The sequence below is a fragment of the Aethalodelphis obliquidens genome, unplaced genomic scaffold (assembly GCF_003676395.1).
Source record: "Aethalodelphis obliquidens isolate GAN/ISIS:26980383/991018 unplaced genomic scaffold, ASM367639v1 scaffold17, whole genome shotgun sequence".
Taxonomy (NCBI): Eukaryota; Metazoa; Chordata; class Mammalia; order Artiodactyla; family Delphinidae; genus Aethalodelphis; species Aethalodelphis obliquidens.
In genome coordinates, this window is record NW_020837961.1 from 4,982,318 (window position 1) to 4,999,970 (window position 17,653).

A 17,653-nucleotide genomic window follows, 5' to 3' on the forward strand; every position below is an offset into this window, starting at 1 on the left:
AAAAAATACAACTCTGAGAACCAAGTGAGATGGCAAGGATACAATTTAAGTAGCCAGTTTTATTTCTCTCTTCTTCCCTATCAACTCCCCACACCCTCACCACTACCCCAAACAGAACTCCCTTCAGTCCCTGAGTGAAGGGCCGAGAAGCTGGAGTAGATACATCTACCCTGAAATCTACACAGAGTAAATCCTGAGATTCATCACCTGCAGGTACCTGTTAAAAGTGGTTTCCCAGGTCTCATCTCAGGCATACTGAATTTGAATCTGGGGATAAAGTCCAAGAATGTGCACTGTTAACAAACCATCCAAAACTCAAGTGATTTTTGAAGTTTCAAAAGCCTTGAATTAAGTACAGAGAGGAAGGCAAGTTGGATCTAAGTGTTTAAGGTAGCAGCTTAATTGAAACCAGAAATCAAATGGTATGGTTCAGCTCTAAGTTTCTTCAGATATTAAATAACTACTGTCAAATATCTACCGACTACTTTTGGACAGAGGTCTAAAGATTTTCTAAATGCCATGGTGATTATAACAGCTTACTGATTTGCTGTAACTGGATGGCAACATCTCACTCTTCCCATTTTTATAAAAAAGTTTTGGGGTTTTCTTAGTGTTCTTAGATATAATCTCACTTAACTCTTACAATATTCCATCAACCAGAAGACAGCGCCATAATCTATGAAGACAACTCCTAAAGAGAAGCTGCAGTAATGTTTCAAGAAAGAATCATAAAGCACAACATGATAAAGCCAAGGTATTACCAGAGCAAGAACCTCTCACCTTATTACCCGGTAACCCTGAAAAGAGTCTCCTCAGCCCATAGGGAGGCGAAGTGGGGTCTCGGTGCAACCAGAGTCCAGGGGCTTGTGATAAATTAGCAGATTACCCCAATGTGCATACAAGTACTATTTTGTAAGAGTGTCAAGGGACGAAAGATTGAAAAACACCAATTTAGTAGAAAGTGCTGGGCTGAGAATCAGAACTAGGTTTAACTCCTTGCCACCTCACTGGCGACCCTGGTGACCTAACTTCCCTGGAGCCCCTAGTCAGGCTGCTCCATACTTATTAAATTAGGGCTAGTTCCGGCTATTCCCAAGGCCTCTTCTAGCTCTCAAGTTCTCTAACTTCCTTACGTTTATGTTTCATGAGTACATGAATCATGTAAAATAATATTCACTGGTCATTTAATTAAAAACTCTAAATTCAGTCTGTCGTTCAATAGATATTTATTAAGTACTTACTCTGTGCCAGGCATCCGAGCATCTGGGAAACAGATATGGAGACACAGTCTCCTAGTGTGGCGGTAAATACATGCTACTGTGAATAATGCTTGTGTCTCTTTACGTGGTTAAACAGTAAAGCCTACTGGATCATGCCCAAATAATGGAAATTTGCATAGATAATGGAAAGCCTGCCTGTGCAAAATAAATAAATATTAACTTTAATTATAGACATGACTGCTGCCAAGACCTAAGGCTTTTCTTCTTTGTACCCTTCACTTGCTTTAAAAAAAAAAAAAAAAGTTAGGACATTTATGTTTATTAGTAAACGGCATTTACAATGAAAATCAATTTTCAAAGTATAAGTTTATAAAAATAGTTTATTTTAAAGACTCTCAATAGGACTTAATATCTTATTTTCAGATATACCAAAAACATAATCAATATGCTCAGTACGTTTTAATCCATGATGAAAGTTGCTCCAGATCTATTATTATTAGATCTACACATACTGTTTAACTGGGTGGTGTTCAAAGTTTTAATACCACATAATTGGATCCCCCCACCAAGTTTAATGTTAAATTTTCATGAATACAATTTCACAAAGATTACAATATGTATCAACTTACAACTGAAGGAACCATTTAGTAATTTACAATGTTTTAAAAATCTAGCTACATAATCTCTTTTAAAAAAATCCTTCCTATATATATGTGTGTGTGTGCGCGTGTGCACGCATGTGTGTGTGTATATATATATATATATATATGTATGTATATATATATATATATAAAGTCCACATTTCTCAGGAAATGCATACATCCACCTAATAGTAAGGACCAAAATGAGAAGCATTACTATCTCCAGAAGAGGAGGGGGGAGGCAGAGGTGGGGGGGGCGGAGGTGGGGGGAGGGAGTACGGTAGGGGAATTAACGGGTGAGGCGCCACAGCAGGGGCAGCCCAGCCCATGTTTGCAGATGCAGGTGGTGGGGGTGGTGGAGGGGGAGGGAGTGAGAAGTTATGCATGTCAAACCCGGGAGGAGGGAAGGGATACTGTGGCATCATAGGGCCATCCTGTCTCTGGGGTGGAAATCCTGAAGTCTCCTGAGGTACCATGTGCTCTGAGTTATAAAACTGTGGAGGTGGGGGCCTGCCAGGACAAGACCGAGGATATCTGCCCCGGGAAAACCCTCGTGTAAATTCTCTGCTGTGATATCCTTTTGAAGGCTCTGAAGCAGAGCTATGAACATTCCAATTCTGATGTACTTCTGCAAAATCTTCACCTTTGGGGAAGAAAGCATAAAAACAAAATTAAAATTAACTTTAATACATCAAAAAACACTGTTTAGGGGCTTCCCTGGTGGCGCAGTGGTTGAGAATCTGCCTGCTAATGCAGGGACATGGGTTCGAGCCCTGGTCTGGGAAGATCCCACATGCCGCGGAACAACTGGACCCGTGAGCCACAACTACTGAGCCTGTGCATCTGGAGCCTGTGCTCCACAACAAGAGAGGCCGCGAGAGTGAAGAGGCGCGCGCACCGCAATGAAGAGTGACCCCCGCTTGCCACAACTAGAGAAAGCCCTCGCACAGTAACGAAGACCCAACACAGCCAAAAATAAAATATAAAAATAAATTAAACAGATAAATAAATAAAAGAATAATGCTAGAGGTTTCTATGCCCCTAGTAAAAAAAAAAAACCACTGCTTAAAATTTCAATAATGTCTTCTTTAACTTCCAGTATACCTTACAGTAATTACAATTTTATAAGGCTTAAAATTATCAATTTTAAATGAATCCAAAAGGCCAGAGATCAGGTAAGGGAAAGCAAGACAAAACTTTGAGACAATAACCAGTTGATTTCAGTCAAACATCACAGAGAAAACTGGACAGGAACCTCACTCACATTCTCAAAGGCTGAGTAAGGGGCCTGGCTAGCTCTCCCAACCAGGGTGGTCAGAAGAGGCGGAGCAGGGAGCCAGTTTCCAGCCTCCCCTCAAAGACAGTGGAGACCTCATGGGGAACCTGGACTTGCATCTCCACCAGCAGTAACACAGTGTTCCTCCACTTCCTGTACTTGGGGTGGAGTCAGAGAAAACCTAGGAGAGTCAGGACTTTCATCAGTGCCCAGCATAACAAGGCCATCCCCCATGGTGTCAGGAGCAGTAACGAGGCACTCTTACCCCCACCAGACACAAAAGGAGGCCTGCCCAGAAGCACTCTTACCCCACCAGACACAAGAGGAGGCATGCCCGCGTGCAGCAGTAATGATTCACCCCCGGCTTCAGATGTCAACAGAAGTTATAAAGAAAAGCTTAACTCCTATCCCCACCTGGTAGTAACAGTAATAACGCAACCTCCCTCCTTTCCCCGCCAGAACAGTTTTAAAAACAAAAACAGCATAATAACTAATATGTCCACGTTTCAATTAAAAACCACTCGTCATACCTAGAACCACAAAGATTTGAAACTCAATGAAAAAGGAAAACTAAGTGAGGCCAACATCAAGAAGACAAAGATGTTAGAATTATCAGAGAAATGTTTTTAAGTAGTCATCATAAAAACACTTCAATAAAAAATTAGGAACACACTGAAACAAGTAAAAAATAGAAAGCTTCAGCAAAAAAAAAAAAAAAAAGAAGAAGAAAAATAAATTTCAGAACTGAAAATTTAATAATCAAAATTAAAAACTGAAGGGGGGGGCTCAACAGTAGAACGAAGGGACAGAAGAAAGAAAATAGAACAATGAAAAGTATCTAGTCTGAAAAGAAGAAAGGAAATAAACTGGGGAAACAATGAACAGGGATCTGTGGGACTGTGGGACTGTAACAAAATAACTAATATTTACATCTTCAGAATCCTAGAAGGAAAGGAGAAGAAAAATGAGGGAGAAGATATACTTCAAGAAATAATGACTGAACACTTCTCAAATATGGCATAAGACATAAACCCACAGATTCAAAAAGCGAAATAGATTTCAGTCAGGATAGACCCAAAGAAGTCTACACCAAGAAACATCACAAACTTTTAAAAACTAAAAACAAAGAAAAAACATGAAAGCAGAGGAAGAGAGAAATGATACCTTACCCACATGAAAAAAACAATTTGAATGACAGTAGATGTCTCTTCAGAAACCACGGAGGCCAGAAAGAAGTGGCACAACATTTTTCAAGTGCTGAAAGAAAACCGGCAATCTAGAATTCTATATTCAGTGAAAATATCCTAAGGAAAAAGGGAAATCAAAGACTTTCTCAGATGAAGAAAAGCTACGAATTTATCTCCAGCAGACCTACCCTAATAGAATGACTAAAGCAAGTTCTCTAAACCGAAACAATAAAAGAAAAGACTGTTAAGACATCCGGAAGGAAAGAAGAACACAGTAAGCAAAAACAGGAGTAAATACAGTAGAATTTCCTTCTGTGACTGAGTCTTCTAAATTATGTTTGATGGCTGGAACAAAAATTATAACCGCTAATGTGATTCTTATTGTATACATAGGAAACATTAAAGCAATTTATATTATTAACAAGGGAAAATAAAGGGACGTATAGAGAGGCAAGGTTTCTACACTGCACTCAAACTGGTAAAACGACAACAGCAGATTGTGATAACTTATGTATATAAAATTTAAGACCTAAAGCAACCATTGAAAGAAAACCACACTAACTGATACAATCCACACCGCAGATAAATGCAAATGGAATTTTAAAAAATGTTACAGTAACCACAAGCAGGCAGAAAAAAGACAACAGAGAAATAAAAACTAGAGAGAATACAGAAAAACACAGATTTAAAGCCCAAACATATCAATAATTACATTAAATATAAATGGTCTAAATATACCAATTAAACCACAGAAGCTGGCAGAGTGGATTAAAAAACATAACTACAATCTACAAGAAACATTTCAGATGATCCAGTCATGTTGAAAGTAAAAGGATGGAACAAGCTATAATATGCAAACATTAATCAAAAGAAAGAAGGATTAGCTACATTAATATCAGATAAAACAGGCTTCAGAGCAAAGACTGGGACATTTTATAATGATAAAGGGGTTATCTACCAAGAAAATATAGTAATCCTAAATGTGCATGCCCCAACCACATGCTCTCTCTCAACAACTGACAAAACAGTTATACAGAAAATCACTAAGGCTAGAGAAAATTTCAATACCACCATCAACTAACAAGATCTAGTTGACATTTATAGAACACTCCACCACACAACAGCAAAATACACATTACTTTCAACTGCCCCAAATCATATTCCTAGATAGACCATATTCCATAAAACTTTTTTTAAAATGTAGAATTGAAATCATACAGATTACGTTCTCAACCCACAATGGAATCAAAAATAGAAATAACAGAAAAATCTCCAAACAGTTGGAAACTAAATAATACTCTTCTAAATAATCCATTGGTCAAAGAGGATGTCTCAAGGTAAATAAAAACAAACAAAGGAACATTAAGCTAAATCACAATAAATAAAACACACCACTATCTGTGGAACAAGTTTAAGCAGTAAAGTCTTAAATAAATAATATAAGCTCCCACCTCAAGAACCTAGAAAAACCAGAACAAAATAAACCCAAAGCAAGCAGCAGAAAGTTAATGATAAAGAGCTGAAAGAATGAAACGCAAACAGAAAAACAATAAAGAAAATTAAATGACATAAAGAACTGGCTCTGTGAAAATGCAACATAATTGGCTATCCTCTAAGCAAAACTGACAAAGAAATAGAAGACACAAATGATCGATATCAGGAAAGACATCAAAAGGATGTTAAGGCAATATTATAAACAACTCTACACAAATTACTTGACAAATTAGATGAAATGGACCAATTCCTTGAAAAACACAACCTACAATAATCTATCGAATGTGAAAAAGATATCACTATTAAGGAAATTGAACTTGTAATTAAAAGTCTCCCAAAAAAAGATAACTCCAGGCTGAGGTGATTCACTGGAGACTTTTTACCAAACATTTAAACAATTAACACCAAATCTACAAAATGTTTTCAAGAAAATAATAAAAAAAAAATTCCCAAGTCATTTTATGAAGCTAGTTGGAAGCTTCTGCTGACATCAAAACCATGTAAAAAAAATGAGAGGGACAGAGAAAGAGAGAGAGAGAGAGAGAGAGAGAGAGAGAGAGAGAGAGAGAGAGAGTGGGGAGAGAGAGAGAAAGAAAAAGAAAGAAAAAGAAAAGAAAAGAAAAGAAGGAAGGAAGGAAGGAAGGAAGGAAGAAAGAGAAAGAAAGACCAATATTCCTCATGAATATAAACATAAAAATCCTTATCAAAATATGAGCAAAATTCAACAACATATACAAACAATTATACACCACAGTTTATTCCCATGACACTCATTCAATATTCTAAAACCAATGTAATCTACTTTACTAACAAGGTAATGAAAAAGTCATGTGATCTTATCAATCAATGCAGAAAAACAATTGTCAGAATTTAAAATTCTGACAAAATTCATGATTCCTGAAAAAAACCTCAGGGAAAACAGAACTACACAGAAACTTCCTCAACTTGATAAAGGACATCTACAGTACCCCTACACCTAACATTTTACTTAATGGTGGAAGACTGAATGTTTTCTTCTATGACTAGGAACAAAACATATTTACTCAATATAGTGCCAGAAGTTATAGCTAGTAATGGTGAGAAAGAGAGCTAAATATGCATACAGACTGGGGGGGGGGCATTGTTCTTAACTTCCATTGACATAATTGTCTACATTGAAAATCTCAAGGGAGAAACTCCTAAAACTAGTGAGTTCAGCAAGCTCACAATACACAAGCTAAACATAGAAACAGTAATTGTATTTCTGTATTCTAGAAATGAACACATGAACATGAATTAAAAATGCAACACCATTTGCAATGATTCCCAAAAAATGAAATACTCAGGTGTATATCTGACAAAAAAATGTACAGGACTCGCATTCTGAAAACTACATAATGCTGGTGAAAGAAATTAAAGATCTAAATTAATGGTGATGTATATATACCATGTTTGTGGAATGGAAGACTCAATACAGTTAAGATGTCAATTCTCTCCAAACCAACATACAGGTTTAACCCAATTCCTATCAAAATCCTGGCAAGACTTTCTGTCAATATAGGGAAGTTTATTCTAAAATTCATATGGAAAGGCGAAGGAACTAAAATAGCTAAAATAATCTTGAAAACTTTCAGAAAAAGAAGAGAGAGAGAAAATCTTTGGGAGGTAGGTCTAGGAAAGAAATTCTCAGACTCTATAAAAGCAAAGCAGATAAACTGGGCTTCATCAAAATAAAAAATTTTTGTTCTGCAAAAGATCCTTTTATGAGGATGAAAACACAAGCTATAGACTGGAAGAAATTATGTACAAACTTTCATAACTCAAGAGTAAAACACAGAAATACAATTAGAAAATGGGAAAAGACATGAACAAATACATCATTGAAGAGATACACCGCAAATGAGCTCATGGAAGGCTGTTCAATATCATTAGCCATTAGGAAAATGCAAGTTAAAAATCACAATTACATATCATTACATACCTATCAGAATGGCTAAAATAAAAAATAATGACAATACCAAATGCTAGTGAGAATGCAGACAAACTGGGCCACTCATACACTGGTGATAGGAACGTAAAGTGGTAAAGCCACATGAACAACAGTATGGCAGTTTCGCAAGAAACTAAACATGCAACTACAGTGGACCCTTCAAATAACATGTGTTTGAGCTGCACAGGTCCACTTATAAGCAGATTTTTCTCAATAAATACATACTATACTATCCAGGGTTGGCTGAATCCACAGATGCATAACTGTGGATACAGAGGACCAACTGTAAGTTATACACAGATTTTCAACTACATTGGGCTGTGTGTGTGTCAGTGCCCCTGACCCCAAAGTTGTCCACTTCCAACTGTATCATGTAACCCAACTGTACCCTTGGACATTTATCCCAGAGATATGTGAAAATTTGTGTTCACATAAAAATCTGTGCACAAACATATAAAGCAGCTTTCTTCATAAAACCCCAAACTGTTAACAATCCAAATGTCTTTCAATGGATGCATGGTTAAACTACCTGTGATATATTCACACCACAGAATACTACCCTGGAATGAAAAGAAACTTGATACATACAACAATCTAGATGATTTCCAGAAAACGGTGCTCAGTGACAAAACCCAATCATTAATTTATATAACCATCCTTGACAGGACAAAATATATCACAGAAATGGCACAAAGATCAGTGGCTGTCAGGAGCTGAGGAAGAGGCAGTAGGAGGGAAGTGGATGTGGATATATAAAAAGGCAACATGAAGACTTTCTTCTGTGATTGCATTATGTCAACAGGAAATAAAACACCTTGACTTTAGCTTAAGCACCATATCATTTAATTCTAAAAATGGAAGCAAACAGCTTTCTTTAAAAAAAAAAAAAAAAAAAGTACTGATGAGTACAAATGATTCTCCCAAGGCTTAGTTTGCCTTTTACCCCCAGGAGCCATTTTTACATCCATGAGCCTGAAAAACCACCAATGAATATCCCCTGTGACTCTCCCACCACATCGCATGCTGTGTGGAATGCCTCCAATGCTAGCCAGATGCCAGAGCGTAAAGAGAAGACCCCCAGATGTTTCCCTGAGTTTTATTACTGAGGAACTTATATAGATGTAAATGAAGATGAAAAAATGACTATATATTACATTTAACTCACCTGGTTCATTAAATTCAGATCTGAATTTTTTCCGGCCTTGAATCTGAGATTTTTTTCTCTGTTTGGCTTCTTTTTCCTTTTCATCATCACTGAAATCTAAGGCCTTCCACAGAAAAATAGATTTACGTCACATGCATTTACCAATTCAATGGTATATATTTAACAGTGACCCTGACAGAAAAGTTACCCTTTTCAATACTTAATATTTACCAGTAATATTCAAATCAGATATGATAGAAAAATAAAATATTTTTTGATAAATGCCTAATGACTCTAACACAGAAGATGAGTACTGAAGATTTTTTTTATATTGTTTTGTTTTGAATTCCTAGAAAGTTTCAGATAGGTAACTTTAAAATGCTGATCTTAAACACCCTTCAGATATGGGCATTCCCTAGCTAGAAATCTGACTTCCAGCTTAGAGTCACAATTCATCATAGTGCCAGCTGCCAAACAATTCGAAAGACAGGAGTAGTTAGGAATAAGCAAATACATAAATTATCAGATCTAATATAAAAATGGAAGTGAATGTTATACCCTTCATTTATTCAAAAATTTACACACACCCATTATATGCCAGGCACTGTTTTAAACACTTTATAGGGATTATTTTAATAATACAATGTGAGGTATAGCAAGGGATATAAATAAATAATAAGGCAAAGTAAGGGTGGGGAAAATCACTAGGATGCCCTTTGGATAGGACCGTAGGAAAAGGCTTTGATAAGCAGATACATGAATGACCCAACTTCCAAGAAGAAATCATCTTAAATTACAAGAGGGAAAATTCAGATGTTACTAAGAATTGGGATCCACTGTTACAACCTACCAAAAACCAAGACCTATTAGCTATGTATAACTTCTATGATTTCTTGGAATTCAGGTATTTTACTATTCTATTAATTTCAGAAAATAATTACTATGTTTCGTTAAAAAAAATACAAAAGCAGGGTCACTGTGTATACGTGTGTTCCTAATTAAAAGGAAGAAATAAAATACATATGAAAGTTTCTGTATGGGATTTTCAGTATGGTCTTGCTGAAATACATTCTAGATTGAATCTTCCATGAACCAAGAGTTGATATGCCTCAGAATCTATAATCAAATTCAAAAACATCAACTAATTTTAGTACCCTGAAACACATGATCTTCTATTACTGATCTTTAATGTGCTAAAATTTTTAAGCTCATGTTAAATTTGGTATTGAGCCAGGCACTCGAAAGTACTGAGATCAGATGGAAGACACTGCTTTCTCTGAAACGGTTCAAATGAGAAAACAGATAAATAAGCCAATAAACAAGTGCTATGACAGTGCTCTGGGATTATGGGGCAAAAGAAAGAGGAAAGAGGGCAAGGAAGACTTGATACGGAAGACCCAGGATGAATCTCTGATGATGAGTCAGCAATGAACAAGGAAAAGGAAGCTTTTGGTGGGTGGGGGATACGTGCAAAGGCACCTTATATTAGAGAAGTACAAATGGTTCTCTAAGGCAAAGCGAAAGCTTCTTACACAGCAAACTTTGAGACGATGAAATTGGAGAAGTTAATAAAGACCCTTATGGGGCCAGTTTAAACAACTGGACATGATCCTAAAAAGCAGGAGGACACCATTGTAAAGCAATGATACTCTAATAAAGATGTTAAGAAAAAAAAAAAAGCAGGAGGGATGTATTAAAGGATCTTAACTGGCAAGAGTTTATTTTAGAGCGACTACTTTGGCAATATTTTGCTACCACCTCACAAAATCAGAGAAAAATTCACATTTTTCTTATTAATTTAAAATTAATTTAAATTTGCATTCAGTGAACACATTTATTCAACTCAAATTATGTATTCATGTTAGAAATGGATGTGGAGATGAATAAGATGTATTCACTATTATGCTCCTTTATCCCAGTTCAGTATTTCCTATTTTCAGGGCATGATTTTTTTTTTAAGTTTAAACCCCACAAATTCCAAATTCTAGTCTACGATTAAGACCAGGCAATAATTCTATATGACAAAATCTGATCATTATAAAATTAGAATCTCAGAGTTTCTCATATTACGGAAATAGAGACATCCAGTTGACTACTTGGAAAAAACAATTCCCACGAACTATGTTGTGATTTAATTTTAAAATTAACCCAATCAAATCAATTTTATAAACTATTAAAATTCCATAATTAACAACTTTAATGCTTAGGTCTAAAACAACAGGGATGTATTAGAATATATGGATTTCACAAGAAATATGTTTCAAGACCTTTGTGAATCCCCAAATACTTTTAAGATGTCCTGAACATAACTAAGAACATTAAGTGAATCTTCAGGGTCTTAGTGGAAATCACATGTACACATGACACAAATCAGAAAACATAATCCCATGGCAGTGTGGATACTAAACTAGGACTGCTCACTGGTTACGTGACTATGTAAGTGGGCACTCCCTGACCGATGCTTCAGCAAAATCAGAAATTAACATAGACCATGAACCTTCAGCACTGTTTGAGAACATCTAAAATGACCAAAATTAAATCTGCAATACCAAGAATTTACAAAACTGAGAAACTTCATCAGAACTACTGAGCACATTTAAAAACTCCCACTTACAATAATTACAATTTTTCTTTTATATTGTATAAATTCACACTATTTTAATAAATGTATACATTCACTGCTGTAATTTTCATATTTTAATAACTTGAAGACTATATATATCAAGCTACTTTGAGACATAAAAATAGTCTTGCTGGCATGGATTTAAGGAAGAAATACAAGAACACTCTTTTTAGGGAGGTAATTATACTGTAAAAAATGGAGAAGTAGGTAAGACTGTAATGATTCTGTACCTCCAAAAGAAAGGCAGCTTATTAAAAGCACCATCAATAAATGTGATGGTGTATAATCACGTCCCACATGGTGAACTTACTAAAGAAAAACAATTTTTTTTAATAGTGACAATTCTGCCTTTGCAAGGCCTCAACGGAATTGATAAAAATAGGACATTTTAAGGAAAATGATAAGGTGATAATTATTAAAATGTGACTGAAAATTTTTTTTCCTGAAGTGATCGCAAACGCTGGGCGGTATAAAAGCCATCTGGGACAGGGGAGAGCACATAGGCTGGCAAAAGGCAGTGTAACTGGTGAGCAGCCTTGAGGACCTCCTTCAGGATTTATAAGATTGGATTTACAAGACTGATGGATTTATAAGACTGAGTCCTACCTTCCTCTCTCAAATACTGTGTAAAATGATGGATTTATAAGATGATTGAGTCCTACCTTCCTCTCTCAAATACTGTGTAAAAAGACTTATACGTGTACCTCTGGTGGTGGTTCTTGATCATTCTTCCATGATGCATCTGATCCCCGATCCCTAGGGGGGAAAAACAAAGGTCAAAGGGTCAAGGTACTTACTAAGATTTTGTTAAGTGCTTATAACCTAATAGTATGGAAAATAATAAAGTAGAAGACCTAAGCTCAATCTTAATTTGCAATATATATGAAAATAAGAGCAAAGTTAAAGGCTCATTTTTGTGTTCTTTACCTCATTTAAGAAGACGTGGGAAAGGCACACGTAATTATTAGGAGCGGGGAATCAGAATGAGAAGCCGAGGCTGTGTTGTGCAGGGCAAAGTGGTTCTGCAGTTCCTAAGTAGCTCCAGATGCTCTGACTTTGACTGACAGTTTCATGATACCTGAGCTCAGCTCACAAACTTCCTTCAATAGATGCTTAACCAATACCACAAGGTCAAAATGCTGTTCCAGGTGCCAAGGACACAAAAATGAATACGAGGCATTCCCTTGTCTAAGACTTCACAGGTTCAACAACAGAGATCACAACATGAAATTCTTCTTCCTCGATTTACCTGAGGAATATCAGCCATCCTCCCTGAGTAACCAAGGCTTGCTCTAAGACTGACTCTCAAGGACGAGAGGGTGAGACAAAGGGCATCTAGTCTGGGAAGGAGGAGGAGTTTCGGAGACCCCAAAGGACAGTATCATCACAAGCATTAACTACTTTTGGTGGAAAGTTTTACACTCTATGACCAACAAAAGCACGAACATCTATTATAAGTACAATTATAATTTCTGAAACCTCATTTTAAATCTTATCTGGTTAATCTTCTTGATTTCAGAGTTTGACAATATTTGTTATTCAATTACATTAAAATATTACAAGGTATTAGGAGTAGATTTTGTCCTCCCTGCTTGAAACCAAATCTCAAAAATAAATGGAAGATTCTCAGGAATTAATTCATTAAAATCATTAATCCATTAATCCACAATCCATTAAAATCAATTTACAGGTGTCTGTGGGCTGGCACGACATGAAATCATTAAGTTTGCTCTAAAATTTTAATTCAGAATTTTGACATTATATACGATGTATACCAATGATTTTTCTGCTTTTAATTATCATCTTACACCCATGCATTTATCATAGCTCCAGGACTCCTATTTGTATGGATACCATCTGATGGCCTGCGGTGCCCTTAGGGTGGAATCTTAAAGATGTAAATGGTAAAAGCTCCCCAAGTAGGGTATCACCACAGAAAATCAAAATCTACTATAGAAAAGATCAAGCAACACTTCAAACAGCATCTTTAACAAAAGACTAAGTTCATGGGAAGCTAAGATTAAAATAGCCTCGCTAGAAGAAGGTAAGCTGGAGAGAAGCTGAACTTCTCCACCTCAAAGGCAAAGGAGTCCCCACGACTGACACAAAAAACGCAGCCTAGAACAGAAGTCTTTGTCAGGCTGGGTTTCTGCAGGGTGGGCTCAATTTCCCAATTCTTTAGTTTCTTGTTCTTTCTTTCTAGGACAAAATTCTTGTTCTTGCAAATCAGTACAAAGACTGCTTCTAAATCTATCTAAAAACATCTTCAGAAAATATTTTCAACCTATTTTTAGCTAAAATATTTTATCTGTTAAAAGCTAAATATATGGCACATCCAGAGCAACAGCCTAATATTCAAACAGAATGAAATGCTAATTATTTAAGGCATGATTTTAAAACATACTAAAACCTCTATGACTTTGTTGTCTATTTAATTCACCTTTCTTGTCAACATTTAGAAAAACTAACCTTATGCAACCTGAAGAACACCTAAAGTTCCTTCAGATAATCGTGTGGATTCTTAAACATGAGTTTAATCAATTATCAGGAATAAAATGTTCATCTCATTTCAGAGATTATTTCCCATAACTGAAACTCAGACTGGATTTAATATGTAGGTGGTAGAGAGGCCTTCTCGTGGCCTGTAGCTGGGACTGGCACCAGGGTTTGACAAGCACCAGGGTTACTACTCACTGTTAGCTCCTGCAAAAACCACACCCCTAATGCTTCACCTGTATTTCAAGTTTCCAACTGAAAGACAGGTAGATTTCAAAGGGACTTCTGTGACAAACTGAGTGCAAAGTCTTTTCAGATTTAAGATCTACTCTCTGCCAATCCCTTGAGGTCTTTTCTTCCGTCCCTAACTGGGCAGTATTTTTATTGGCTCGTATTCATTACATCTTTCCAAAGCATTTAACTTATGTTTATAGAAAAAGCTATTCTACTTGAATTCATATGTCACTGGTTTGTGCAAAAATTAATTATGCAATTATAATAAAAAAAACCTAACTGATATAAACAGCTCTACAGCTAACACCTGGCAACACAATTTACACCTGGCAAATATACAGCTCATCGGCGGGAACAGAAATATTATCAGACACATGCCACAGGCATCATATAGCATATTTCACATAGCATCCAGACAGAAGGGAGACCACTGGTTTGCTGGTAAAGTCAACCCTGTTAACCATGGCTTGATACACAACACACATTTTAGTTCTCTCTTCTATTAAGTTTACAATTTATAAGCAACCTGAAATTTACTCATTTGCTTTTTTCTTCTTGAGAATTATAGTTTCATTAAACAGTGAAGCCTATGAATGTAATCCAAAGAAATTTTTATTTAAAATGGAAAAGGTTTTTTTAAAAAAATTATAATACTAATGGTAAAGTAGCATATATATGAAAGGAGGTATATAATGGAAAAAATAATGAATTAAAATTGACAAAAGTATATGGCCCAAACATGCTCTTACTAGTTGATCATGTCGTTTTGGGCAAAAGATACAAATGATCTCGACCTATAAAGTCTGATAACAACTGTAGCTTTCAGAGATGTTACCAGGAAGACAAATGAACTCTTTGTTAGATAGATACCATCTTAACTACAAGAAACTACATCACTGAGAATTACTCCTAAAACATAAATATTAGATAAGCAAAGAAATAGCATGCCAATAACGTACTTACTGTTTAAGTTTTTCTGTGAATATATACTGGGTGAAGTCTTTCATTGATGGAGCAAAATACATAGTGTCCTTTATTTTAATACTGTTATTCTCAACGTGCTCTGAAGAATTAAACCGTAACACATAAAATGGATGCGCAACAGGGCCAAATATCTCAAATATCTATGAAAGAGAAGACACATAAAGTTCTCCTTTAACTGCAAAATAAAGAAACCCGATAAATGTTTTCAAAGGTAATTGCTGTCAATATAAAACCAATAAAAGTTTAAGTCATTTCTGCGTACTCATAAAGCCTTCATATTTTGATCATAAATGCATTAGCTTATTCCAGATTTCCTTTCTACGAATCTAAAATAACTGTGACAAGTTTGTTCCTTGCTAAATTTAAATCATTTTGGTGGTACCAATTACCAACTAGACGCAAATAAATTGTTTTTGTTATTGCTCATTTAAGTTATAAGATACAAACAAAAGAATTACAGTTGGTAACGTTTGAGAAATATAATGCTGTCATTTAAAATCTTATGAAATGGAACTTTTCGATTCTTTTAGATTCAGTCACTTCTGCCGTTTCCAGAGTTGTTAACATTTTTATAATATTAAATGACAACATTTTTTAATTCAAAAAGTAGTAAAGTAGATTTGAACTTGTAATTGTTTATTTCTCAAAAACCAAAGATACCATACAGCCTTTAACTTTTAGGTAAAGGAACTGCTTTTAGCATATCTATTATTTTATTTTTGAAAATGTTTTATAAATGATGAAAGGGAACCTCTTGATTTCAAACTCTTCCCAATATAAATGCCTGAGTTTTTAAATATGTTTCTGATAATAAATGTACATTATAGAAACTAGACCATGATCAGTAGCAGTGTAGATTTTTCCAGTCTTTTTCCTATTAACAATTTTTTTTCTTTTGAGACTATATCATACTTTTGTATATTGCTCCGTTTTATTTTAACTATTTTTTTAAATTGAAGCATAGTTAATTTACAATGTGTTCATTTCAGGTGTACATTAAAGTTATTCAGTAATGCACGTGTGTGTGTGTGTACTCCTTTTCAGATTCTTTTCCATTAGATTATTACAAGATGTTGAGTACAGTTCCCTGTGCTATACAGTAGGTCCTGGTTGTATATTTTTAATATAGTAGTAGTGTGTATCTGCTAATCCCAAACTCCTAATTTATCTCCCCACACCCCATTATCCCCTTTGGTAACCATAAATTTGTTTTCTATGTCTGCAAGTCTATTTCTGTTTTGTAAATAAGCTCATTTGTATCATTGTTTTAGATTCCACATATAAGTAATATCATACAATAGTTATCTTTCTCTGACTTACTGCACTCACTATGACCATCTCTAGGTCCATCGATGTTGCTGCAAATGGCATTATTTCATTCTTTTTCATGGCTGAGTAATATTCCATTCTATGTAAATACCACATGTTTATCCAGTCATCTGTCAATGGACATGTAAGTTGCTTCCATGTCCTGGCTACTGTAAATATAGTGCTGCTATGAACACTGGGAAGCATGTATCTTTTACAGTTTTCTCTAGATATGTGCCCAGAAATGGGATTGCTGGATCATATGCTAACTCTACTTTCAGATTATTGAGGAACCTCCACACTGTTCTCCGTAGTGGCTGCACCAGTTTACATTCCCACCAGCAGTGTAGGAGGGTTCCCTTTACTCCACACCCTCTCCAGCATTTATTATCTGTAGACTTTCTAGTGATGGCCATTCTGACTGGTGTGAGATGATACCCCATTGTAGTTTTGACTTGCATTTCTCTGATAATTAGAGATATTGAGCATCTTTTCATGTGCCTGCCTATTAGCCGTCTGTATGTCTTCTTTGGAAAAATGTCTATTTAGGTCTTCTGCCCATTTTTTGATTGGGTTTTTTATTTGTTTTTTTTAACATTAACCTATTAAGCTATTTGTTTATTCTGGAAATTAATTAAGCTATTTGTTTATTCTGGAAATTAATCCCATCGGCAGCAACATCTGCAAATATTTTCGCCCAGTCTGTAGGTTGTCTTTTCTTTTGTTTATAGTTTCCTCTGCTGAGCAAAAGCTTTTAAGTTTAATTAGGTCTCATGTGCTCATTTCTGCCCTTATTTCCATTACTCTAGGAGACGGATCTAAAAAAATATTGCTGTGATTTATGCCAGAGTGTTCTGCCTATGTTTTCCTTTAGGAGTTTTACAGTATCCTGTCTTACATTTAACTCTTTAATCCATTTTGAGTTTATTTTTGTAATACGGTGTTACAGAATGTTCTAACTTCACTCTTTTACATGTAGCTGTCCAGTTTTCCCAACGCCACTTAATGAAGAGACTGTCTTTTCTCCATTGTAATATGCTTGCCTCTTTTGTTGTAAATTAATTGACCGTAAGGTGC

At 35.6% G+C, this 17,653-nt stretch overlaps 1 protein-coding gene across 1 annotated transcript in view; it reads right to left on the reverse strand.

Moving 5' to 3' along the window:
• Positions 1 to 1,582: 1,582 nt before the first annotated feature.
• Positions 1,583 to 17,653, reverse strand: part of NAF1 (nuclear assembly factor 1 ribonucleoprotein) — a 38,802-nt gene continuing 22,731 nt past the window's right edge. Inside the window, exons 5-8 of the mRNA XM_027116860.1 lie at positions 15,248 to 15,408; positions 12,259 to 12,310; positions 8,953 to 9,055; positions 1,583 to 2,504 (exon numbers count right to left, since the gene is read on the reverse strand). Coding sequence (XP_026972661.1) covers positions 2,047 to 2,504; positions 8,953 to 9,055; positions 12,259 to 12,310; positions 15,248 to 15,408 — 774 coding nt within the window. The 3' untranslated portion in view covers positions 1,583 to 2,046. The remainder of the gene's footprint in view (positions 2,505 to 8,952; positions 9,056 to 12,258; positions 12,311 to 15,247; positions 15,409 to 17,653) is intronic.